General features: G+C 44.2%; 1 protein-coding gene across 2 annotated transcripts; it reads left to right on the top strand.

Moving 5' to 3' along the window:
- Positions 1 to 1,155: 1,155 nt before the first annotated feature.
- LOC128303946 (sodium/potassium-transporting ATPase subunit beta-2) lies at positions 1,156 to 25,255 on the top strand. Of its 2 annotated transcripts, none has more exons than XM_053041050.1 (8): positions 1,156 to 1,208; positions 3,605 to 4,152; positions 12,025 to 12,165; positions 12,240 to 12,362; positions 12,437 to 12,600; positions 12,684 to 12,794; positions 12,862 to 13,030; positions 20,378 to 25,255. In XM_053041050.1, exons 2-8 carry the CDS (start codon positions 4,023 to 4,025, stop codon positions 20,479 to 20,481), a joined length of 942 nt encoding a protein of 313 aa, XP_052897010.1. In that variant the 5' UTR covers positions 1,156 to 1,208; positions 3,605 to 4,022; the 3' UTR covers positions 20,482 to 25,255. The 2 variants fall into 2 exon arrangements, with proteins under 2 accessions (XP_052897010.1, XP_052897009.1); XM_053041049.1 differs by lacking the exon at positions 1,156 to 1,208 and adding an exon at positions 2,479 to 2,601.
- Positions 25,256 to 27,676: the final 2,421 nt, after the last annotated feature.

Raw genomic sequence — 27,676 nt, 5'->3', positions numbered from 1 at the left:
GTGCCCTAATAATGAAAAGCTAGAAAGGCACGGCTGGCTGTTGGTGAATATAATATGCCCGAAGCAAACCGGAAGTGATGACGCTCCAGTTCGTCCGGCAGAATGAAAAGGGGGAAAAATGGAAAAAAATTAAACAAGTAAGGAAATTAACACTCACCGGCACTGGAGAAAAGCTGTGCTCGAGTGTGTGCCGAATGGTTACATAATTGCTGCCTGATTGACGGAGCGGGCGCAAACATGTTCGCTTCGAGATAGTGTGCTGCAAAGTGGAAGGTTTGATGAGGTGGGACAAACAGGCCTGTTAATGCCGTTTTCATCATGCCGTGCCGACTGGAAGAAAAGGAATGAATATGATTTTTTTTTCTTTGTTCTGCTATTACGATTAAACAGCAATCATAGCAAGCAATGGAGAAGTCAGATTAAGCTAGGAGACTCAAGGACAGAACGAGCCTTCCTGGTAGTGCTGAGTGCTAATACTGCCGCGTGAACAGTGTACGGTGTATGCTGCAGAGAAAACTAATGGCGTAACAGCTGAGGTATGACGTAATGGATTTTGGCCGTATCACATCTCGTTCTCTCATTTTGTACAGGGAGTTTCTATGTTTTTTTTTCCTCGGGTACTCCACACACATTTTCGAAAAGGAGGTGTTCCTCCCTAAATACGTCAACCACACATATACACACAGCATAGGAAAGAGAGAAATTAAAAAAAAACATTCAAATGAGTTCTACTCTCTCTTTCCGTATCGAATGAGCACCGTGCTCTCTCAATTCTGTACCGAAGGAGTAAGAAAATGGCAGCCAGGGAAAATGAGCGGCTGCATCACACACCGATGGAGGCGCACGGTGGGTCAAGCGAATTGGAACCAACTGATGATTACACAATCACTGGCATCCGCACGGTGGTGGAACGAAAAAATTAGAGCACGAACTATAAACCGTGCCTCTCTTTCGGACGCAAACACTCGTTCGGTCTCCGGCAGCGAAGATCCTTGCACATTATCCAGTGTGGTAGATTTTCCTGGAAAATCGGAGCGTGAGTACCAGCGGAAAGCGTAACAAAAAGCGAGAAAGAGACCGATTGATATACGTAATTGCACTGGTGGCACTCACTCGGTTGCCATTTTTTTCCCCCGGAAACAATCCTTGGGAGCCGTGGAAAAGGCCACTTGCATAGAGTATTCGGTTCTATGTGGTCATAGTAAGAGGTTAGCTTTTTTCTGCCGTGCCTGTTCCGTCGGGTTAAACACTTTAGCAAATAGAAAACTCAAACTTGATTTGAGTTTTTTAAGGATTTAAGGGAGAAAAGTAGTCGTGGTTTTAAAAGAAAACAGTGGAAAAGGTGTTGTGGTGTTAGGGCACGCGTTGTGGTGGGATGATGATTTAACTAGCTCCCTGGCTGTAGAAGGACACACGAAGCATAACACATATTACATTGCAAAACGGCCCACTGCCCACGGCCTATGAACAAGAAAGTGGATCACATGGTACGCTGGTTGCGGAAAACATAGGACAAATGGCTAACGCAAAGGAAATAATTATCGATCCCAGTGTCATAACTCGTCCTGAAGAGGGCCAGCTCGTGTGTCCGTGTTAGTGTGTGTGTGTGTGTGTGGAAGTGTGGGCCACTAAGCGAGAATGGCAGCACAGACGACGTGTGTGAAAAGAGTGTGCAAAGAACAGAAGGAAGGAATACAATCCTTTACCGTCATTATCAGGACTTCATCGGAACGATATAAGTCCAGCAGTGGGATCGCATTGATCCATTATGGACGAATTGTGGCTCCAGTCCGTCTACGGGTCGTGCCTCCCGTGCGTGATGCCTGCCTGTCCCCCTTTTTTCGGCCAACTTTTCACCCTTGTCGGTGTCCTCCAAAACTTTTGTCATACGGGAACATGGTAGTGCCTCGCTCTGTCTTACCTTCTCTTTCCACTGATACACCAATACACCTGCTGTGGGTGTGTATGTGTGCTAATGGTATGGAAAGGGGAAGGAGGTGAGGGTGTCCTTGTGTCCGTGGTGTTGCTGGTAGTGTCTCAGGTCTCTGCAGCACCGATCGAAAGCGGCAGGCATGCGCACCAACGGTTTGCGCGAATTTATTTTTTTCGAAACGACTTTCCCTGCTTAGCCATTTTATTTGTCCTCCATTTCTCTCCATTCTGGACGCATACTAGCGGAGCGTGCGGTGTGCTCATTCTCCGCGAGCAAGAGGATCTTTTGAAATTTTGCGAGAGTGCGAAAATGCTCCACCACAATGATAGAGCTCACACTTTTCCATACTGAGAAGAGAGAGAGAGAGAAATAAGAGGGAGAAAGATAGAGAATGAGATACAAAGAGAGTTCGCCCTGTACTAAGCACACTAAAAAAAGCAAGAGTTTATCGAACAGCGAGAGAACCAGAAGGAGAGAGATCGCGCGAGCATTGAATGCCCCCCTTTTTTCCGAATCTCTTTAAGGGTTGGTGGATAAATAACCAAGGCAGTTGGCAGCATGGTGACTCGTTTTCAGAACCGCGACTGAATCGGTTACAGGCGTATCGTAGCTTGCTTGGTCCGAGCGCGTTTCTTACGCACTCTGTAAAGGTGCTCTGCGCTGTGCGGGTACGTTGTGCTAGCCGTTGTGGGCCTTGTGTAGGGGTAGAACTAGATCACTTCAATTTACTACAGGATATAAGTGCTGTTATAATTGCTAACTCGAATGTGAAAAGTGTTGGGTAAAACTTTTGAAAAGGACGGCAGTGATATAAGAGATGCAACTAGCCTTTTGGTGACTATAAAAAAGGAGTCGACAATAGTACACTATATTGTGCTTTTCATTCTTGTGTATATGTGTGTGTGTGTATGTGTTCGTACTTGATTGTATGTGTTGGTGTGGATTTGTGTGAGAGAAACTTTTCTGGAGCATTAGACAAGGACCTGCAAGGACAATAGCGGGAAAATGGAGAATTTTCACAAATTGTGAGAGAGATGCAGCAAACGATGGAGCTTGATGAGCTTCTGGACAAGTTTATTCTATTCCTACTCTATTAAGTTACATGCTTAAAGTAATACGATTTAACTTAGCATTCACTGCAATATGCGTTATTGCAGTTATTGCAGTTATTGTATGATTCCTGCAGGATCCTTGCTAACCTGTGAGAGACGATGAAAACTGAGTGCATACACGCGCACATACATACACACTGTCCCGATTGTGTGTGGGGATGTTGGGGAGGGTGGGATATGGTGGTGGTGGTGGTCCTGAAGAGGACAAGTATGACACCATAAAGACGTGCGCTCGCGCACATTGCCTTTCGTATGAAGGTGGTTACATAAAAAAGTCCGAACGGAACATCCCGGTTTTGGCTGAGGTCCTTGTTGGGCGAATTTCGTTCGGTAACCGCGCGATATAGAACTAGTAGAGACAGATTTTGCCTACCCAGTAACGCAGTATAGTTACACAACCATTTTGCATAAAAATTAACGATTATTCTTTAACATTTTCTTTTCAATTTTCCCGTACTTTTGTCCCCTCCCATTGTGGTGTGTCGGTGATTTGGTGGTCTAACGTACCGTACCATTGACATTTCTGCCGCCCGATCAACACACACGCACCGCGATCCAGTTTCGGGGATTAGAGAGTTGGTGCTGGGAACGAGTTTGCTGCTGTGTGCTGTGTGTGTGAGCGTTCGCGCGCGTGTTTGTGGATAACCGATAGCGGAAGCGGAAGAGCGAGAAAGCGCCACAGGGAGAGAAAGAGAGAGAGCGATCGCGAGAGAAGAGTGTTGGTTGGTTGTGGAGAGTGGTGCATCGAATTGCAAAGGAAAAAAAAGAAGAAAGAAGTGTACCGTGGTGCGAAAGGATCAAAGATCGATCGATACGGCCAGTAACGGTGGGGTGGCCGATTTGCAGGACTGCGTAAGAGCGTAAGTGATCGTCCTAGAAAAAAAGGAACCCGTCCGCACCCGGACAACAGACCACTGCCAACGTGTGCACAGCATTAGACAGCAGCAGCAGCAGCAGCAACAGAAACAGCAGCAACCATGGCGGACAAAAAGGTAGCGGAACAGTACTATGCCCCACCGCCCAAGATGGGCAAATGGGAAGGATTTAAGACGTTCCTGTGGAACAGCGAAACCAGCCAATGCCTTGGCCGTACCGGATCTAGCTGGGGTAAGTGGTGCCCCAAACAGGGGTGGAGGACGAAGATGTGTTCCTGTATCGTAGTTGTGTTAGTAGTAGGACTGTTAGTATTAGTAGTAGTAGTAGTTACGATACCATCCGTCATCCTGCTCTATGTCCCTGTTGGTATAACGCGAAATAGGGCGCAGCCATATTGGATTTTTGCTCCGGGCGTGTGTGTGTGTGTGTGTGCTTTTTGTTGCTACGCTTTATCGGGCCATGTTGGGGAAGAGCCCGACAAGGGCACTAAGCTTCACTCCCGTGCGATAGGACAGCAGCGCCATCAAGTGTCCTTCCGCGTTACTAAAACGCACGGCTGTAGAAGGAAGTACTACACCATGCACACGCGAGAGCTTCCCGTGGTGTGAGTGCGAGAGAACCTTGCTTGCAATGATTCTCAGTTCAGAGAAAGTGAAGTAAGAAAATGGGATCCTCTCGCGAGGATTTTCACTCACCTGCATGTTTTTTTTTCCTTCTTGTTGTTTGCTCTTCACGTCGAACCGTTTGGAAAGCTGGTTACATAAATTTTTACTTTTCCACACAATTCGTCCAATTGTTTCTGGGCGCACAGTTCACGTATTAATCGCCTTATGGTATTGTTCAACGGCTTGCCGGAAAATGGTGCAAAATGATTAAGCAAAAGGTTCAACACGTTACATTCCGTTGAGGGTTTATGAGCGTTGTGTAATTTAGTACTCGAAACAGCACTTGAAATGTGTGAAACATAGGCGATAATGCTAGATAAACCAATAGGGAAAAGCACCGAGTATCGTGCGAGCAGGCACACATGCATGAATAAATTATGCGATGAGGATAGATGTGATTGATGATCTAGCCTTGAAGTAGGTGGTAGCTGTGGCGTTATTTTTTATCCTCCGTTTGAATTGTTGCTATCACCAAGCAAACAAGAAAACGGAAGAACGACTAACAGTAGCAGCAGGAGCGCTTACGCAACCTGCAAAGGTGTGCCAAGTTTTTGGAGCTCATGTTTGAAGGGTTGTAGGACCTGCCTTTCTTCTACTTTACAGCACTCGTTAGTGGGTAGCTAAGGAGCTGTAGCACTCATTCTTGTTGAGAAAAGCAGTTTTGAATGAAAACAAAAGTTTACAGACTTTAAGTAGTCAAAAAATCACAGTTAACTTAAAAACATCCTTCAATGATGTCTGGGGACGTACACACGGTTGAAGTTATGATTGACTCTGTCTGTGTTTGGACACGTTTGTATCGGTGTGCGTGTGTGTTTGTGAGTGGAGTACGAAGGCAGTGGTTATGTAATCGTCTTCACACAGTTAGCCAGCCTGACCTCCAACGTAAAAGCTCGTTTCGCATTCATCCGATATTGTACGATTGTACCGCGTTGAAGGATACTGTACCAAAGGTAGGAAAAAAACGAAACAAACTAAGCACTGTGTCTGTGACTGTGTCATTTTCTACCAAAGCTTAACAATTATCGTAATTCGTACATGTCGCTCAGTTTCCGGATGCGTCAATTTAGCGACACGTGAAGGCGACACGATTAGGTGAACCGGATCATTACATAAGCAGGTCGGTCTTTGGCCCTGCAGTAATACGGTTGACGAATGAGATATGCATAATTTGATAAAAGCGTGTTGATTTCAGATGACAGTTTGTTTCGAAGCGTCTATTGCGAGATAATTCGGTGCAAAATTGAGATTGAAATGTTTGGGTTTCGAACACAAAAAAACAACTCAGACTCTGGCTCATTAAACATGGATTAGTAGTATTATATCCTATTCAAAATGTTGATTATGTAAGTCATGTAACCTTAACAAAAACCGAGTTCTTCTCTCTCTGTATTGCACTCGTAGAATGGTCGAGTTTTTTTTATTAATAATAAAACTTTCAACCGACATGTGATGTATGAGTAAGCCATTCTACCAACGTCACTACCTCGTACCATTGTCGCACAATGTAGAGTGAATCGTATGCCTATCGATACGATACACCCCGTACCGTCCGTCTGAGACATAGGTATGCATCGCAAACATATTTGTTATTTAAATTGAAGCGAATTGAATTTCAATGCTGCAATGGCTCGAATACGTACGGTTCGAAGAGAGCGCGCGAACGTCCTCCTGGAGGAAGGTTTTCCGACGAGCATAGAGCATTGATGAGACAATTAAGAAGGTTAACATGCAGTTGTGTGCGTGCTGGTGCACAGTAAGCACTCAAATAGCGTGAGTGTATTCAGAAATTGAGTTCAGCACTAGCTTGGCTTAATTCATTGGCAAAAAAGTCAACAAATAGTAGTAACCTTTGACAGCTGTAGAGGTGCTCCAGAACTGTCAGAACTCCATACATTGCTCAGTATCGCCATAGCCTACTCTGACCATTAAAACTCAAGTTTCCAGTTGGAAGTATTCCTAACCCGAAACTCTGCAACAACGATTAAGTTACGAATCCTATTAAGCACTACGATCGATAACGGCCAACTCAGGCATGCATCGGGCAGGGTTCAATATTCCATCCCTACACGTAACGCTGTGATGGAACGGAAGAGTCTTCATGCACAAAACCAAATTCTACCGAAGCACGAACGGTATGCGCACCAATTGCTAAATTTAATACTTCGTAAACTTGCCCCGTTGCTGTAGTACCGCCAGGCATTCCCTTTTCTTCCGCACTTCCGCTACAACAACTGGCTCGAAGACCTAAGACAGCCGTGGACGGTTCAGACGGTTTTACGACGGCACATGATCCCGGTGGGCGTGTGGGTGTGGGTGTGTGTGTGAGCGTTCCGCATCGGGGGCCCAGTTTTTGGCGGAACCAGGCACGTTCAATAACGGCACCGAGGAAGGAAACCGATGGAGCGGACAAAGCGGGACAGGGAGTTCCGTGCGCCTGCGCCCTGCCTATAAATAACCGTACACTTTACTTTTTCCAATAAACGATATTTTCACCTCGAAGGTCCAAGAGCGTACCGTTGGTGGAACCGTGGAGATGTTCTTGAATCATCTGCACAACACAACAGCAAAAGTCCCCATTCCACCGAGGGGTTTTGATGGATGGGGAATTGTTTCAAGGGGGAAGTTATTGCCGGCGCTGTGGTACGGTGAGATTTATCAAGCACTGAAGTCTATCCATTCGCGACTTCCAACCGATCGAACCGGTTTGGGAAGGGTATTTAATTTGTGCCATGAAAGGCTGAACGGGGAGTTCCACGTGCTTGTTTGCACTGTGCCATTCCACGGTCGGGGGTATCATTATTGGTGTGTAGTTTGTTTTCTCCAATTGAGCAAATCCAATGAGCTGCTGTCGTTCTAGACTACACCGACGGGCGGGAACGATCAGCGATTCTTGCGGTGGATTTGCAACGATACCAACACACAGCTGTGTATCTTGCGCACCGGTTTGTTTGCAACTCCAGGTAATGTTGGTTTTATTTCTTCTTGTCGCGTGAAAGAAATCGGAAAAGAAACGGAATAAAATTAACCCTCCAAAGGAAAGGAGGTGGTGGCCTGGAGAGCTATTGGGGCAATGGAACCAGTTCTGCAACTTTTTCTGACTTTTGGCATTAGTTGCGAAGTGTTTGGATTTGACCTTAGAAACGATACTCACTACAAAAGTGGTAGCTGCTCAGTAGAACATTTCGTTGGGGATTAATCTTAATGGCTGTCATTGGCCATAGCACCTGACGGCTACACTTGACGCTTTGCGCCAGTTGTACTGGTCAGCTCAACAAAGTTATTAATATACATATCGCGCCGCAAAATAATGATGCTAGTCTCACCCATCTCTTCAAAAGCTATCTCTTTCACACTGTTGTCCAATGTTTCGGCATTCATTTCTGCCGATCCAGAGGTCCCCTGGTGGCAAAAAGTCCTCCGAACGTAACGCTCACCAAAATATCGCAAATGCGCTGCTGACGTTGCGCGTATGGGGTGGCGGCTGCGAAACGCGCTTCAAGTTGGACGCAAAACGTTGCAATATTGGTGAGCGTTGGCAGCTAGCAGCTCGTGGTTTTATTTTCTTCGCAACGTGTTTACGTGGGGAGAAGGGGTTCTTGCCTCGCTCAGGGACATGGAGATCTAACGTCCCATGGGCATGATGGTTGGCTTTTTAAGCAAAGTTTGTTTATATTGAAGTGAATTCTTCCTTCTCCAGAGGATGGTTCCAGAGGGTGAAACCTGCACTCTTCAGCTCTATCTTTCATCCCCTTTCCGGTAGCTTATCCACGCTTATGCGTTGATGGTGTCCGTGAAACAGGATATGGCTCTTATCAAACTATGGAATCTTTTCGCAGACGTTGCTTCCTGCAACGTTTAGAACAAACCGGAAGCGAAGAAGCGTATCTTTCCTTTGGAGGAGTTCTTTTGGAGTAGCTCTTTTCAACGAGCCATGCGCATTATTGGAACACAACGTCCATGATGATGATGATAATGGTTGGCTGATGAGGTTATCGAATGTCGCCAATAGTTCCACCATGATGAAGGGGACGGCATTATCAAGATCCAGTTTGTTTTGTACAGGCAAACAATACAGCGCACCGTACAGGCCATTAGATATGAATCTTCTGCTCACCTCCCCTAATGCAAATAGTTTATCCCTTAGCCCCCTTAGCCCTTTACCGGAATACCACTCGATATTCAATATATCTCGATAACGCTGTCATAGCAGCCAACGTCTACTGATAAATGTGGCTTGTCGCGTCCGCCCGCTACTGTGGCTTTGACATGGCGTCAATGAATTCCATGACCTCATTCGGTACCCACTTCTGTTTGATGGTCGGAACGTTGGCGAAATTTTTATCACAAGCTCGCCTGTATCAGTACACGCTGTTTCTGGCATTAGTTCTGGCTGTACGCTTTTTCGACCAGCCATAACTTATTCCGGCACACAGCACACGAAACGTGACGAACGTTCTGAATGATTCTCGGTCGATGAGTTTTTGTAGCTCGTAGGCAGTTTTATGTTCAGAAGTTTATGTGAGCGTGTGTGGTTTATTTTTTGCTGTCTAAACAAACACAAACAGTGTTTCCAGTCGTTGTGGTACTGTAAACAGAACACAAAACCATTGAATGGTTTGACGCGAAAGGCCGGCGACAAAAAAATATGGAGAGGCGTGCTTTATTGTGAGTAATACGGATCTCGTTGTTGTCTTTTTTATTTTGTTTCATTATCAACTTTGCGATGCAGACGGAATTCCCTTCTCCAATTACTAGCATCGGAACACATTTTTTACACCCTCTGTTGCTAGGCTGTGTACAGTTTCGATGGGTTGTTAAAATTTACACTTTAAATGAGATTCAAATAAAAAAAAACAACCATTTCCTCTTAACATCATTTGAGTGCATGGAAAGAAGGGTACATGGAAATAAAATGGAAAAAAATATCAAAATATGCTGTAGGGCGTAATTTTGGCGTAAGACCACTTCCGAGCGCCGTGTCTTATCTCACTCACCGACCAATCATGAAAGAATGCGATTGATCTGAAAATGTCATACATTCTTAAGGGAGCGAACGAAAGTATGCCAGAGCAGCATGGTTCATTGGGTACGATTTTCTAGTTCTTCGCGTTCGTAGACATCTCAATTAAGTGCCACCAACACTAAGCCCACTACAACACGCAACTTTCGCCCCAAAGCAACCGAACACCAGCACGGAGACAATTAAGCATTGGGTTGGGTTCAATTAATTCTATGTAGAAACAATCAATAAGCATTAATTTCAATTGATCTCCCCGATGCGATACGGTACCGTACCGTTCCTGTTGGGGCACTTTTCAATAATCGATCCAGTTAAGCTGGGCGAACGGACTAACCAACCATCAATGTCTCTACGTCATCAATCACGGCCGGCATGTACCTCCGTGCACTCATTCACGCTACATGCGACTGAGACACTGAGAACCATGCGGAATGATTTATGAACCTGGCTCGTATAAATTAATTTCACTCACTGTTAGCGCATTTTTATTGCATTGCCAGTTAATATTTTGTGGCAAGCTGCCGATACATGTGCCTAGCCGGCAACTATGTAAGGTAGACCGCGCGATGATATTATAAGCGTAGAATTCCCCCAAAACAACGACAGCGCGTGATACAGCATGACAGGTGGACTGATTGGGGGAAGTACAGTACAAGTACAAGTACCGGTTGTGCGCGAAAATACCCGAACAATTGCGGTTCCCTTTTCCGTGCACTCAGACTATGCCCTGCACGGACACTCGTTTATTCTCGTTAATTTAGTTAGCACAGTGGTTGAGGAATGATGGCAATTGAATTTTCCCCATGGAAGCACGTGCTGCAGGAGCTCAACTATTCCGTGACTTTTGACAAGTTTTTATTTCCGATGACGAAACAGGCGGCTGATCTCCATTGGTGATCACCACACGCGGTTCTTGTGCTGTTCTCCGGCTATCACTACGCTTATTAGCACGCTTCATTTGTTCACTTGCGCTGCCAGTCCTCCCAGCTGCCTTGTTACCACCCGCTCATCGCGTCGGGAGTCAGCTTGCGTGTGACCTTCTGGGTGAAGCGACGAGATTCCAGCTCATGGAATACTACCACATTCACTGGGTGTCAAGGCGACCTGAGAGCAGTTAACTAACGAGGGTAGGGGGTAAAAGCAAACGCAGTCGTTAAACAGTCGTCACGAGCGGGCGCCTTCGTGGTGCTTGTGGTTCGTGTTAATTGCTGAATAATGATTGACGGTTATATCTTGTTGATGAAAATTGATATTTTTCGACAGTGTGCAGATGAGGCAAGCGAAGGAAAAAAAAGGTTGTATACAAAAAGAATGTGAAAAAGCTGATATCGTTCGTATTCGTAGGATAGTAGTAGGTAAGGGCATTGAAAAACTGTGCCCAGTTATACGATGCACACTGATAATAAGATTCTATCCTCAAGGCAGCAATGCAAGTTATTGCATTCTCGAGAGTGTTTTTCTGTCGTTGCACAGTCTATGCCCTGCGGGGATATTCTATTCACAAAACATCGCGCATTCCCGGACGGGTTGAATAGGCTGGGAATGGCAGCGACAGCCAACCATGATTCCGCTGCCATGGTCAGTGTTTGTGAATGCAGCAAACAAGCCTGCAGCTGTCAGATCATACCGTACATGGCACGCCTATAGTTCAGTTGTGCTGTGACACGAACATAGTCGAGTGCATGTGCCGTGCCTGGATATAGGACAGCTTGATATAAAATAAGCAACACCAGGTCAACCCATGCTCCTGGAAGGTTCCGAAGTCACATACACACCGGTGTGTCTCGAATGGCCCCTGGGAATGATTTTGTTTTACGAGCAGGACTCTTAATGAAGGCGCACAAAGTGCATAACGGATGAGTCAGCAGAGCCCTCGCGGGAAATGGGGGCTACTATCAATCAGCAAAGTTTTGGATTCAATTACCAACGCTCCTAACGGCACTGCGGCTGAGCAATCGTTCTTGCAGGACTTCTAACACACCGGTATGGTGCGGGAATAGCCTGCAGATGTTGGACGGATTCTGACGGAGTGTTTTTATGTCACACGTGTTATTAGTGACGTAAACGGTGATAGATAGGATTTCACACGTTTCATCTGGCTGTCGCATGCACGTCTGAAGGGCAAATGCTATGTGCCGTGGCCGTTTTGAAGGCAGCGTTATTTATAGAAAGTCACTTAAGCTGATGAAGCACGGGTTCGTGAAGAAAATGCGCTGCGGCTTAATGTGACGGATGAACGTTTCCCTTTCCATAATGCGGGTTTGACGGTGGTTTTTATTCTGAGCTAAATTTGCATATATTAAATATACATATTAATGTGCGTCACCGGAGAACGTACCAACTGTCAACACTAATGAAACCTTCATTAATCAAGTATTGTGTGTGTTTTTCTCTCCAATTCCTTTTTTATTGCAGCGAAAATCCTCTTCTTCTACGTGTGCTTCTATGCTGCCCTTGTCGGATTCTTTGCCGCGATGCTGGCAGTTTTCTGGCAGACGCTAGACATGCAGATGCCTAAATATCAACTTGACAGTTCGTTGATTGGGTCGAATCCAGGTAAAGTCTTGCCACTCTTCTGCACAATAGTACGAGCAGGCGCTATAAATTCTTTGCCTAATTGTGTCGCACAGGTTTGGGCTTTCGACCAACTCCGCCAGAGTACCAGAATGTGGAGAGTTCGTTAATCTGGTACAGAGCCTCCGACAACGGAAACGTTGAGATTTGGACCAAACTAATCGATGAATTTTTGAAACGTGAGTACTAGCATTGATGGTTCCAATTGTTGAAACAGGTAGGTTCCTAATCTTACATCCTTTTGCTATTGCAGCTTACACGCTAGAGGAAGATAACCGCGTCGATTGCTCGTTCGACAATCCACCACCGGAGGGCAAGGTTTGCAAAGTTCCTATGACTAACTGGTCCCCGTGCGTCAAGGAAAACCGATACAACTTTAAGAAAAAGAGCCCGTGCATATTCTTGAAGCTGAACAAGGTAAGATATATGATGGCAAACGAGTTGGTGATTGTGTTAATCAAATACATTTTTTCTCTGTTCGTTGTGATTTTGGTGAACAGATCTACAATTGGGTACCGGATATGTACAATACCTCGATCAACTTGCCGGAGAAAATGCCCGACGATCTTAAGGAACATATCCGTGGCGAGGAAGCTCGGGGAAATAAAAACGTAAGTCGTTTGAAAAAGGCTCATACAAAATGGAAAATTCTTTTCTAAGGCTCACTCCCACTTGCAGACTAATGTGGTTTGGGTTTCCTGTGCCGGCGAAAACCCTGCCGATAATGAGCACATCGGTGCCATTCAGTATATCCCGCGTCGCGGATTCCCTGGATATTTCTTCCCGTACAAGAACGTTGATGGATACCTGCCGCCTGTAGTAGCGGTCTACTTCGAAAAACCAAAGAGTAAGTATCTTTTGTTGTAAAGTACAAATGTGTATTTACAAACGGAAGTAAACATACGGTTGGGATTGATGTTGTTGGAAGCTTGTTTTAATTATTTATTTCGATAAAATATGCAGTAGTCACTGAAAACTCTAGTATACAGAGGTGAAGAAAAACTGTCGTGCCTTTTTGTATACAATGATTTGTTCATCATTATTTTTGAAAGCTGATTTAGTGTACGAAGAATGCCGTGAACGAGTTTTCGATGTTGGCATCGGTTTGACAGTGAACAAACCGCTTGGAAACGTAACTACATTAAAATTACTCTTACGTGTTGATATTAACGTAATTGGATATTTCGGGGAGGAAGCAACTTTCGTTGTACTAGTGGTAGAACGCGCAGAGGTGGATGAAAATGGAGTTACGGTGGGAAAGAGTGTTACTGTTGGTCTTACTGAGGATGAGCTTGTAGTTGATCTTGGGGTTGAATTGGAAGTAGTTGTTCCTGCAGATGAGGACATTGACATGGTTGACATACTGCTGGGAGATACCGTTGAAATGGTAATCGTTTCTGTTGACGATGTAGTAGATGAAGATGTGGATACAGAGGTAGTAGTGGTGGTTTCGGGGGTTATTGTAGAAGTAGATGAAGGTTGAGTTACTGAGGGTGTTATTTCAGTGCTAGAGTTAGGAGTTGTTGAATCTAACGTGGTCGATTGGGTGGTAGATGATGTAGAAATAGCAGTTGTAGAACTAGTGGAGATAGAAATAATTGTAGATAAAACCGTGGATGAATCTGTTGTGAGAACTGTCGGCAGAGTAAAAGACTCAGTTGTGGAAATGGTGGTTGTAGTAGGTGATGAGGAAGCACTAGTAGACTCAATTGTGGATGCTGTCGACGATGTAGAAGAATCGCTTGTAGAGCTTGTGGTAGCAGGAGTGCTTGTGGTAGCAGTAGTCGACTCAGTCGAAGATGATGTGGCAGAAGAAGTAGTAGGATTTGCAGGAGAAGCAGTGGTTGTCTCAGGTGTGGATGATGTTGATGAAGTAGAAGCATCAATGGTGGAGCTGGCGGTGGAGACACTAGTCGTTGTAGACGAGGCAGTGGTCGACTCAGTTGTGGTTGCTGTCGACGATGTAGAACCATCGCTTGTAGAGCTAGTGGTAGCAGGAGTGCTTGAAGATGTAGTGGTTGACTCAGTTGTGGAAGATGTAGAAGAACCAGTTGAGGAGCTGGAGGTGGCAGAAGAAGTAGTAGGATTTTCAGGAGAAGCAGTAGTTGTCTCAGTTGTGGATGATGTTGATGAAGTAGAAGTATCAGTGGTGGAGCTGGTAGTGGAGACAGGAGTCGTTGTAGACGAAGCAGTGGTCGACTCAGTCGTGGATGCTGTCGACGATGTAGAAGAATCGCTTGTAGAGCTTGTGGTAGCAGGAGTGCTTGTGGTAGCAGTAGTCGACTCAGTCGAAGATGATGTGGCAGAAGAAGTAGTAGGATTTTCAGGAGAAGCAGTGGTTGTCTCAGTTGTGGATGATGTTGATGAAGTAGAAGCATCAGTGGTGGAGCTGGCGGTGGAGACACTAGTCGTTGTAGACGAGGCAGTGGTCGACTCAGTTGTGGATGCTGTCGACGATGTAGAAGAATCGCTAGTAGAGCTAGTGGTAGCAGGAGTGCTTGAAGATGTAGTGGTTGACTCAGTTGTGGAAGATGTAGAAGAACCAGTTGAGGAGCTGGAGGTGGCAGAAGAAGTAGTAGGATTTTCAGGAGAAGCAGTAGTTGTCTCAGTTGTGGATGATGTTGATGAAGTAGAAGTATCAGTGGTGGAGCTGGCGGTGGAGACAGGAGTCGTTGTAGACGAAGCAGTGGTCGACTCAGTCGTGGATGCTGTCGACGATGTAGAAGAATCGCTTGTAGAGCTTGTGGTAGCAGGAGTGCTTGTGGTAGCAGTAGTCGACTCAGTCGAAGATGATGTGGCAGAAGAAGTAGTAGGATTTTCAGGAGAAGCAGTGGTTGTCTCAGTTGTGGATGATGTTGATGAAGTAGAAGCATCAGTGGTGGAGCTGGCGGTGGAGACACTAGTCGTTGTAGACGAGGCAGTGGTCGACTCAGTTGTGGATGCTGTCGACGATGTAGAAGAATCGCTTGTAGAGCTTGTGGTAGCAGGAGTGCTTGAAGATGTAGTGGTTGACTCAGTTGTGGAAGATGTAGAAGAACCAGTTGAGGAGCTGGATGTGACAGAAGAAGTAGTAGGATTTGTAGGAGAAGCAGTGGTTGTCTCAGGTGTGGATGATGTTGATGAAGTAGAAGTATCAGTGGTGGAGCTGGCGGTGGAGACAGGAGTCGTTGTAGACGAAGCAGTGGTCGACTCAGTCGTGGATGCTGTCGACGATGTAGAACCATCGCTTGTAGAGCTTGTGCTGCCAACGGTGCTTGAAATAGCTGTAGTTGACTCGGTCGAAGATGATGTAGAAGAACCAGTTGAGGAGCTGGAGGAAGCAGATGAAGTAGTAGGATTTGCAGGAGAAGTAGTGGTTGTCTCAGTTGTGGATGATGTAGATGAAGTAGAAGTATCAGTGGTGGAGCTGGCGGTGGAGACAGGAGTCGTTGTAGACGAAGCAGTGGTCGACTCAGTCGTGGATGCTGTCGACGATGTAGAAGAATCGCTTGTAGAGCTTGTGGTAGCAGGAGTGCTGGTGGTAGCAGTAGTCGACTCAGTCGAAGATGATGTGGCAGAAGAAGTAGTAGGATTTGTAGGAGAAGCAGTGGTTGTCTCAGTTGTGGATGATGTTGACAAAGTAGAAGCATCAGTGGTGGAGCTGGTAGTGGAGACAGGAGTCGTTGTGGACGAAGCAGTGGTCGACTCAGTTGTGGATGCTGTCGACGATGTAGAAGAATCGCTTGTAGAGCTTGTGGTAGCAGGAGTGCTTGTGGTAGCAGTAGTCGACTCAGTCGAAGATGATGTGGCAGAAGAAGTAGTAGGATTTGCAGGAGAAGCAGTGGTTGTCTCAGGTGTGGGTGATGTTGATGAAGTAGAAGTATCAGTGGTGGAGCTGGCGGTGGAGACAGGAGTCGTTGTAGACGAAGCAGTGGTCGACTCAGTTGTGGATGATGTCGACGATGTAGAAGAATCAGTCGAAGAGCTTGTGGTAGCAGGAGTGCTTGAAGATGTAGTGGTTGACTCAGTTGTGGAAGATGTAGAAGAACCAGTTGAGGAGCTGGATGTAGCAGAAGAAGTAGTAGGATTTGCAGGAGAAGCAGTGGTTGTCTCAGGTGTGGATGATGTTGATGAAGTAGAAGCATCAGTGGTGGAGCTGGTAGTGGAGACAGGAGTCGTTGTGGACGAGGCAGTGGTCGACTCAGTTGTGGATGCTGTCGACGATGTAGAAGAATCGCTTGTAGAGCTTGTGGTAGCAGGAGTGCTTGAAGATGTAGTGGTTGACTCAGTTGTGGATGATGTAGAAGAACCAGTTGAGGAGCTGGAGGTGGCAGAAGAAGTAGTAGGATTTGCAGGAGAAGCAGTGGTTGTCTCAGGTGTGGGTGATGTTGACAAAGTAGAAGCATCAGTCGTGGAGCTAGTGGTTGAGGCAGGAGTCGTTGTAGACGAAGCAGTGGTCGACTCAGTTGTGGATGCTGTCGACGATGTAGAACCATCGGTTGTAGAGCTTGTGCTGCCAACGGTGCTTGAAATAGCTGTAGTTGACTCGGTCGAAGATGATGTAGAAGAACCAGTTGAGGAGCTGGAGGAAGCAGATGAAGTAGTAGGATTTGCAGGAGAAGTAGTGGTTGTCTCAGTTGTGGATGATGTAGATGAAGTAGAAGTATCAGTGGTGGAGCTGGCGGTGGAGACAGGAGTCGTTGTAGACGAAGCAGTGGTCGACTCAGTCGTGGATGCTGTCGACGATGTAGAAGAATCGCTTGTAGAGCTTGTGGTAGCAGGAGTGCTGGTGGTAGCAGTAGTCGACTCAGTCGAAGATGATGTGGCAGAAGAAGTAGTAGGATTTGCAGGAGAAGCAGTGGTTGTCTCAGGTGTGGATGATGTTGATGAAGTAGAAGCATCAGTGGTGGAGCTGGTAGTGGAGACACTAGTCGTTGTGGACGAAGCAGTGGTCGACTCAGTTGTGGATGCTGTCGACGATGTAGAAGAATCGCTTGTAGAGCTTGTGGTAGCAGGAGTGCTGGTGGTAGCAGTAGTCGACTCAGTCGAAGATGATGTGGCAGAAGAAGTAGTAGGATTTGTAGGAGAAGCAGTGGTTGTCTCAGTTGTGGATGATGTTGATGAAGTAGAAGTATCAGTGGTGGAGCTGGTAGTGGAGACACTAGTCGTTGTGGACGAGGCAGTGGTCGACTCAGTTGTGGATGCTGTCGACGATGTAGAAGAATCAGTCGAAGAGCTTATGGTAGCAGGAGTGCTTGAAGATGTAGTGGTTGACTCAGTTGTGGAAGATGTAGAAGAATCAGTTGAGGAGCTGGATGTAGCAGAAGAAGTAGTAGGATTTTCAGGAGAAGCAGTAGTTGTCTCAGTTGTGGATGATGTTGATGAAGTAGAAGTATCAGTGGTGGAGCTGGCGGTGGAGACAGGAGTCGTTGTAGACGAAGCAGTGGTCGACTCAGTCGTGGATGCTGTCGACGATGTAGAAGAATCGCTTGTAGAGCTTGTGGTAGCAGGAGTGCTTGTGGTAGCAGTAGTCGACTCAGTCGAAGATGATGTGGTAGAAGAAGTAGTAGGATTTTCAGGAGAAGCAGTGGTTGTCTCAGTTGAGGATGATGTTGATGAAGTAGAAGCATCAGTGGTGGAGCTGGCGGTGGAGACACTAGTCGTTGTGGACGAGGCAGTGGTCGACTCAGTTGTGGATGCTGTCGACGATGTAGAAGAATCAGTCGAAGAGCTTATGGTTGACAAAGTAGAAGCATCAGTCGTGGAGCTAGTGGTTGAGGCAGAAGTCGTTGTAGACGAAGCAGTGGTCGACTCAGTTGTGGATGCTGTCGACGATGTAGAAGAATCGCTTGTAGAGCTTGTGGTAGCAGGAGTGCTTGAAGATGTAGTGGTTGACTCAGTTGTGGATGATGTAGAAGAACCAGTTGAGGAGCTGGAGGTGGCAGAAGAAGTAGTAGGATTTGCAGGAGAAGCAGTGGTTGTCTCAGGTGTGGGTGATGTTGACAAAGTAGAAGCATCAGTCGTGGAGCTAGTGGTTGAGGCAGGAGTCGTTGTAGACGAAGCAGTGGTCGACTCAGTTGTGGATGCTGTCGACGATGTAGAACCATCGGTTGTAGAGCTTGTGCTGCCAACGGTGCTTGAAATAGCTGTAGTTGACTCGGTCGAAGATGATGTAGAAGAACCAGTTGAGGAGCTGGAGGAAGCAGAAGAAGTAGTAGGATTTGCAGGAGAAGCAGTGGTTGTCTCAGGTGTGGATGATGTTGATGAAGTAGAAGCATCAGTGGTGGAGCTGGTAGTGGAGACAGGAGTCGTTGTGGACGAGGCAGTGGTCGACTCAGTCGTGGATGCTGTCGACGATGTAGAACCATCGCTTGTAGAGCTAGTGCTGGTAACGGTGCTTGAAATAGCTGTAGTTGACTCAGTCGAAGATGATGTAGAAGAACCAGTTGAGGAGCTGGAGGAAGCAGAAGAAGTAGTAGGATTTGCAGGAGAAGTAGTGGTTGTCTCAGTTGTGGATGATGTTGATGAAGTAGAAGCATCAGTGGTAGAGCTGGTAGTGGAGGCAGGACCAATTGTAGATGTAGTGGAGGCAGATGTAGCAGTAGGAGTTGTAAGAGAAGCCGTGGTTGACTGAGTTGTGGATAACGTTATTGGAATGGAAGCACCAACGGTAGAGCTGCTGGTTCCAAGAATCGTTGTAGAAGAAGTAGTTGTGAAAACTGTCGGCAAAATGGAAGAACCAGTTGTAGAGCTCGTGGAAGCAGGATTATTTGTTGATGATGCAGTGGTCGATACAGTTGTGGTCGAAGATGGAATCGATAATGTTGAAGGGCCAGTAGAAGCACTGGTAGAGGTAGAAACAGCAGTAGTAGAAGTTGTAGGAGAAGCCGTAGCTGACTGAGTTGTAGATGATGTTATTGGAATGGAAGGACCAGCAGTAGAGCTGGTGGTGGCAGTATTCGTTGTAGAAGAAGCCGTTGTGGGTGCTGTCGACGAAGTAGAAGATGCAGTTGTAGAGCTCGTGGTGGCTGGAGTTGATGTTGAAGAAGCAGTGGTCGACACAGTCGAAGTTGGAGTAGAGATAGTAGTAGATGTACTAAAAGCAGGACACGTTGTGGTAGCAGTAGTCGATGTTGTTGTAGATGTTGTTGGCAAAGCTGTAGTGGTTGGTGGTGAAGAGCACTTTACCACCACTTCCACATTGCTTCCTATTATGAAGGACCGTTTTAGGTCTTTTATTTCAATCGTTACAAACAATTCTCCAATGCCCCCTCGTACAATCTTTACACCCAACTCAGTGTTATATCTGTGAGGGGGTGCTTCAATCCGTATGTATTGTATTTTATGCGGCAGAGGCTGTAAACGGCGGAATACAGCGATTAAATGCTTCGATAAAATTCACTTTCCGGTGCTATAACTTTTGCTATCAAACCACTCACATTATCAAACGTAAACACCACTGGATTGCGCAATCCTTTGAGAATGCGTTTTCTGTAGCATATTTCCTGCTGCACATCGGGCGTTCCGAACGTAACGACATTGGCACTAACACAAAAACAATACACGGAAAGCAATAGCGCTGAAGAAAGTAGATGCAATCGCATGATCATTACACTTGCCGTGACCGTAACTGACTGGCGTTCAAACGACCTCGGAGGTGATTATATCAATTCCCTTAAAATTACGACATAACTCTTTAAACCGGTTTTCCCCGAAATTCACAACTGCAACGGGATTCTGCATTCTTGCACATAAGGAAAGTTAAGCCGTTTTATGTTTGATGCTGCTTGCAACGAGTACCGCTATGCAACAGGAACAAGGAAATGTGTCAATGAAACCGGTTTGCCAAATTTTTTATTTAAAACGTTACACCCAACCGGTTTTTGATATGAGATACGGCCTTTTACTTTTCAGGAGCAAATCTCGAGTTCAAGGTTTACGATCTTCTGATGAGGGATCTTATGATTGTAGCCCGAAATCAGATACAGAGCAGATGTAGCTCAATGAACATACAGAACCGTATGTTCAGTGCATTGCATAGTTTCAGGCGTGATTGATTGATTGAAATGGGTTGGAAACAAAATGAATGCAATTGGAAAGGTTGATTCGATTCAAACGAAAGAACTAGTGATCTAGTACTGGTCCTGTAGATACTTAAATTAACTTAAAACTTAAACTTAAATTAATGTGGTATTTCTTGTTCTTCTCCTTTTAGCTGGCGTACTCATCAACATCGAGTGCAAAGCCTGGGCCCGCAACATCATGTACGATCGGGCTGAGCGAAGAGGGTCCGTTCATTTCGAGCTGATGATCGATTAAATCGGTGGCTCGAACGTGGCAGTTTAAACAGCGAATACCACCAGGGTCATTTCGCACATTTCGCCGGGCGCACGTGTTATCATCGTTTTTTGTAGGGAGCAGAAGGGTGCACCGAAGTCTGATCGTCGGTACGCGTGAGAAGATGGTAGTGGGGCAGAAGGCACAAAGCAGGCCTAGAAGTATCGAATGAGTTTACGCTAGCGTTAGGACAACCGCAGAACAAGCAGCAACCAGCAGCAGCAAAATGTAGCGCGCAAGCAGTCACGTGGAGGAGCGTTGTTGAAGGCGCAGAACGTCGAAATTGAACAAAACAAAAACAACAGAAAAGAAAACCAAAACATTACGAAAACACCCAACTGACGAGCGTGCGATACCAAAAAATGCAAAAAGAAACATTAAAAAATCGTCGCGCTACGGAGGGCTGAAGGCGCGAAAATCAAGGGCATATATAAAAACACATTGCAGTAGGCGACGGTATGTGTGGCGTAACGTTTGAATCATTTGGCTAGGCATTTTATACTTTTCCTTGTACTTCAGCTACTATCGGTTGGTGAAGATTGTTGTATGATTTTGTTATTGCAATAGTATACATAATACCCGCGTTAAAAAAGCAAAAAGAAAACAAACTAATAATAAAAGTAAAGGATTTAAGACCATCGTAATAACTGTAGGTAAGTTGTACAGCTAATTGCAAACAAAACAAGAAGAAATCCCCGGAGGCATTCCGCTCTCTGCTTGAGTCAAGTAAGTCAGGGCAAACCAAGCAAGCAAACAAAATGAACAAAGCAAACCAAAACCTAAACCTGCGACACACCGATACACGCGTTCAGGCGTACTCTACGGTAGTAAAAGGAGAGCGAATGTGTTCTTTAGGTGCAGATGCTAGATATAGTGACACAACTTTCCGTATAAACTCCACCTACACCTCTTAAAACAGCATAGCATGATCTCTGGCAAAAAGAACATAGTACTAGACAAGGTATAAGAAACCGGGTGACACCGCACCGAACGTATGATAAAGCAAATGGGACAGGGTTCAACATGTTCCCCCGTTTCGATTGCCGTGTCGCCTCGCATCTATGTCGATTCGCTTCTCGAGCCCCGAAATAGTCTGCAAATTGTAGATCTAGTTGGAAGAATTGCGTCAAGGAACCCGTACATCAGCAAAAGAAGCATCAACCATGGAGCAATGTAGTTTGTATCACACGCTAAACTTTCTTCTCGTGCCGTACTCACACACATACACACACACACACAACGTATACATGCTGGGCAATGGCCATAGGCCGTCGGGCCGGGTAAGGATTTCACCGCCCTCGTTCAACGTGTACGATGTACTAGGCAGCAGCTATTGAAGAATAAAATAAAGTAATAAAACACACTCAAAAAAAACATAAAACGAACAAATCATGGAGGATTTCTTTCATCTTGATGGCAAAATGGTGTGCTATCATACGTAATATGGCGCGTTGCATTACTACTGCATGGCGTGTGTATGTGTAGTAAGTAGCGTAAAGGATAACAAACACCGACTCAAGTTGCGGGGCTTCGATTTAATTTAAGTAAAAATACAACAAAATCGGTCGCAAACGCTTGCAAAACAGACCATTCGCCAGATTTGCCAGTGTTTTCATGTAGCGACCGATCGTCACGAGACGTTCTAATGTCCTAGATCAAGCAAACCATAACACAAAGTCATAAAAACAAACATGAAGGGCCTCTTTCTATTCTTATCACTCACTGCCCAATGAATAAGTTTAAATACAAGAGAAGTAATAAAGTAAAAGAAATCGTAAACAACACACACACCCCCACACAAATATATACAAAAACAACAAAAGCGAAGCGATGTGATGTGCGAGAGATACGTTAAAAAATATGCAAAAACTTTGTTGAAAAAAAACCAAAAGGTGCAACGCGAAAAATGCCATCAGTTGTATAAAAATGAAAAAAAAGATGCAAAGAAAAAATCGGGACGATGATGCAAATGCGAAAGTTAAAGTTGAAACTAAAACACAACTATAAATAGCGAAGCTAGAGTTGTAAACAGATGTCAAATTGAAATGCGGCGTGTTTATACACCTGCGTTACATGTGTTAGTTCCGCGCGCAGGCTGTTTGTGTTCGCTGTGGTTGTTATAGTCGCCATTTTAACGATGTTACACTTGACATGAATCGTGTACTAGGATACTATTTCGCGCGGACAGGTGTGCCCATGCTGTAAACTAAACATCATTCAAGGTGTTTATCTTCATAAATTGAATTCTTTGGCCTTTACAGAGATTTGTACTCGTTAGCACTTGGAACGTAATGTACTGCTAGGCGTTGGGCTGGTTCTTTCACGTATCTGAGCACCTGTGTTTTTCGTAATCAGCAGTCTATGATTAATCATTCACAAATCGAACACATCTTTAACGTTTCAAACTCTCAGATAATCGATCTACTAACACGTTAATATGCGTCACGTCATCAATTGTTTCGCGAATTATGCGCGTGTGTGTGTGTGTGTATGTGTTTGCACTGTTTGTGAAGTTTCAGCAGCTGGATTAGCAAGCAAGATTGTGTATTCTGTTATTGTGAAAAAATGTCACGAAAGCGTTAAAGCCCCGAACCGATGTCGTCGAGTTTGGTGTGGGAATGGAAAGTCGTGGAACGTTGCAGCAACGTTAAATTTGCAAACCTTTACTACTTGGTTACCTAAGCCCAAGTATACGTTAACTCCAAACATCGGTTTTCGTAGTAAAAACAATTAAATTCCAACGAAACATAACCTATTGTTGCAATTGGTGCAGCTTTCAATCGGAAAAGAAGAAAATCATTCTTTGCAAACCATCAGCATCGAATAAATATACGCAAAAAAGAGTTAAAATTTAAAATAAACGAAAAAAAACTCTGGTATAACATCAGTGGAGCGTATAACTTATCGAAAAAAAATTGAAACTTGAAGCAACATCATATAAACGCATCACACCGTTAAGAAAGCGCAAAGGACTCTCCACACAAGCAGAAACAGAAAATATCCAACGCATGCACCCACCCACAAACACACACACACACATAGACGCTTAGTAAGAGGTGTTAGGGCGAGAGAGTCGTACAATAGAACGTAAACACTTTATGGGAGCTTAGGGCATCTGTAGGAACACAAATGAAAATTACGAGTTATAAGTATTTTTTTAAGAATATAAAGTATAAAACCAAATCGATCGATCGATATGTGTACTGCACACCTACACACACACACACACACACACAAACACATCCACTCATCATATTGGCCGGGATGCTCGTCGGAGTTCCGTGCGCCATCCGTGTTGGTGGGAGCGTGCTTACTGACGGTGGAACCCTTTGTTTAGGTAGTATATTATGAGCGCTCGGGATGGAAATGGCGTTACGAGCGGGAAGGGCTTAAGAAATTATTTATTTAGGATAGCATTTATCTCGTGTCCTGTTAAGTTTTTCGGTGCCATGCAATGGCCACCGGACTGTTTTTTCGCATCGTCATCGTCGTCGTTGTCGTCGGTCGTTCGTGTTTGTACGCGCGGCACGCTGCACGCATATACGCATATATAGGTATTACATGTTTTCTCTACAGCGTGTGGTTAATAGAAATGCTATGTTCGGATTTGGTTTTCCTTCTTTTTATGCATCGGGTGCAATGAAACCGTACATCCTTTATCTGCTCCAAAGATTCTGTGCATCTAGAAGCAGCAAGTCGAACACATAGATGTGGAAAAGCCAGATGCAGCGTGTGTAGTTATTGCGAACGCATACGCGGGAAGAAAACTCGAAAGAGACGGCAAGCGAAATAAAAAAAAACATACAAAAGAAACAACCCTAAACAGAATATAGCGCTAAATTTTAATTAACATTAACGTTACAAATGGTAAAAGAAGAATAAAAAAAAAGAAAACAGACGCAAACGCAGGAGAAATAGAAATCTCTAACTTAGTGAAAGAGATGCTGAAGCAGAAAAATCTATTGTTAGTCGAGAATATTTACTAGGATACCGATGAGTTGATGGCATAAGTGAAGAAAAAACAAAAACCCACAAACCAATTACACATACACACACACACACACATACAAATATACACAACCTACACGCATACATCCAAGACACAGATGATAATGAATAAAAACCTTCTAGATATAAACAAACAAAAAAAACATGTCGTTGAATAATAAAAGTAAAAGTAATACATAAAAAAGCAGAAACAAAAAACATGGGATAGAACAGTGCAGCAAACAAAACAAAAACGCAGCAGTACACACATCTTTACTTGCAATACTTCACGCCCGAAGCACACGCCTAAACCGTGTGGCGCTAATCTACATGACCATGACCACACGCATCTCCTACACATGCCACACATATAAACACGAGCACACAAAACACACAGAGAAAAAAAACACTCACACATTAGTTTAAATACCTGTCGCCGGGTAGTGTCGCTTTTCGAGCATCGTGAAGAAACAACAGAGAAAGCAAAATACAAATCACGCAAAATGAGCAAAAGTTTTGCAGAACAGAAAGAAAAACACCCCAATACCACATTACTTAATACTATAAAACTATAAAACAAAAGAAAACCCAATAAATTGCAAGAAGAATGATAAAATGACAAAAAAACAACCCAAAACGTTAGTAATTGGAGAAACGAAACAAACAACAGAACAAAAATAAAAGAGATGAAAAAAAAACGAAATCCAAACGCTTTAAGCGAGTGGCGTTTGTAATGCAGCTTTTTGTTTCTTAAACACTCCAATGAGGCACATCATTGCGGGAATGGATGGAAGGGACGAAATAAGCGAGCGAAAAGTAGTGAACAAAAAAAATATTACAACCTGTTACTCCTAAAGAAGGCTATTGAAGATCTATTGGAGACAGACCACCCACCACATTAATAACACAAGAAGTAATCGAATTCGGGGACGACGAAAGCAACAAACAAAAACAAGCATAAACAATTGAGAGAACAAGGTAAAATCATTTTATTTCTGTTAGTATGCAACACGCAACACGAGAGTTCTAGGCGATTGAAAGATTGGAAATGGCGAACGGCTTGGTGCAAGGAAGGAGGGCAGGGAATGGTTCAAGTTTGAGGTCGCACAGGATACCACGATGAGCAAGGTTCGCAAGGGTGTCGGTTTAAGGGAAGACGAGCAGTGCGAGCGGGTGACGCGTTTGGTGTAGCGGAGGCGAGAAGGAAAATCACATCATGGAATGTTCGTAATGGTAGCGTGCGGAGGAAAGCAGAAATGGGAGGCTGAAAATGGAATGTAAAGCTATTAAATCTTTTTAATAAACCAATTATTGAAATAAAGAAGAAAAGTCCGTAGCGACACACATCTCTGGATTTTATACGGCTGAAAACGGTTTTGCCAGGTCACGCGGGACCAATGGCGCTGGATTTGGAGGGTGCGTTTATGTACGTTATGAGTTATAGCATTGAATTTTCCGAAATGTATCACACGATTAAAGGTGTAGATTATTCTAACTAATTCAATAAAATGAGATGTACCTTTCTGGGTAGCAAACAAGTCACGCAAAGGGCGCTGAACAGGTGTAAAATGTTTAGATATTTCATATTCATTTTTTCATCACCTATCATCGCCTCGTGAATGGTCCCCCAGATCTTGTTCTTGTTCTTTACATCGCTACTTACGAGCTCATGTCGGCCATTACTTATTTTTAGGTTATCCTTGCTATGGGCGATCGGTCTAGATGGGATTTTGTCTCGGTCCTGTTGAAAAAGATCGGCGCCCTCATCAAGTAAACTGTCAGGTCACCTCCCAATCATTCAATATAGTTCACTAGTTGACTATGTACTGTGAAAATATATCACTTCAATATATGGTTTGTACGTAATACATACTCCAATCGAGAACAAAAACCATTGTCGACCGTTGTACGATTGGGGAAATATTCCGACACTTATGGAGAATCCATTGAGTTCATAAAACTGAGCGTTTTTTATGTGCCTAAAGTTTTTAAAAACTTTAATAAAAAAGAGTACTTGCAAAATATTATATTTTGCATTTTAACATATTCAATATTGATCTAATTTGTAAGAAAATAGTAATATAAATTAATTAGAATGTAGCTTTGATCAAAGTATGGACAAATTGAGTTTTTGTTATTGAAATATTCCGAGTTCTGCAAATAGCCGAATGAAAATAATATTTATGCTCCCGTTTTGGGTCATTTCTAGAAGGATAACAAAGTTACAACGTATGTGGATTAAAATTTCGTACCGCTGGGAATTAATGGGTTAATGCTTGGGGAATTTTTATTTTACTTAAAATATTTATTACGTCAGGACCGGTACATATTTCCATTTTGACCAATTGCAATATTAGAACGATTATAATTCTAAACTTGTGCTATTAACAAGAAACAGTGCGTGGTGCAAGGATAATTTATTCAGCCATACGTTTAGCTGTTTTGTCGCTTGGGAATTCCATACCATTTCCCAGCTTAGCCAAGACACGAACCCGCTAACTAAACCGCTACGATATGGAATAACAGTTTTAGGCGTTTCAATAAGTTGGAAGACAGCTGCGAAAATTTGTTGTAATAAAAATTATTGTACTCTGATAAAATATTCCGGCTGTGGATTACGGCTCTCGTACGCAGCAAATGCTTATTAGAAGATCAAACTAGTGGCGGTCCATCCTTTACTTTACCTTTAACACTTTAACTTTTACAACTGACTGTGTTGCTATGCCGCGTTCTAGAAAAATGCGCTCTGTAGGTTTTTTTTTTGATAAATATATTGCGAGGTTCCGGTGGAATTGATATTTCATTAGAATCGCATGGGATCCGGCCGGTACAGTCCTCGTCCACATGGACAGATTTGGTAGGTCCAAAATGAGATGAAGTAGCGGCGTTGATGGGTTGGTCAAAAAGAACGGAATATTAAATAGATGGACGACGTAGCTCAACTGGGAGCGGCCAAGACCATTAGGTCATGCCTACCATAACAGACTTACTGTTTACTTAGTTTTCTCATGAAACAGTATAGTACCACATAATCTAAGTAATTGATCCCCAAATGGCCATTCACATATATTCAGTCATACTAAAAATACCGAATAGTTTGTTGAATAAGCACAACGCACAACTAAATCCTTTTGCACTTAAACACTTAGACATTATTGCAAATGAAATAAAGATAATGCTATCTTTCTCA

This window comes from Anopheles moucheti, chromosome 3 (genome assembly GCF_943734755.1).
Source record: "Anopheles moucheti chromosome 3, idAnoMoucSN_F20_07, whole genome shotgun sequence".
Taxonomy (NCBI): domain Eukaryota; kingdom Metazoa; phylum Arthropoda; class Insecta; order Diptera; family Culicidae; genus Anopheles; species Anopheles moucheti.
Note: the sequence above shows the minus strand (reverse complement) of the source record. Positions and strands in the feature narration are given on the sequence as shown.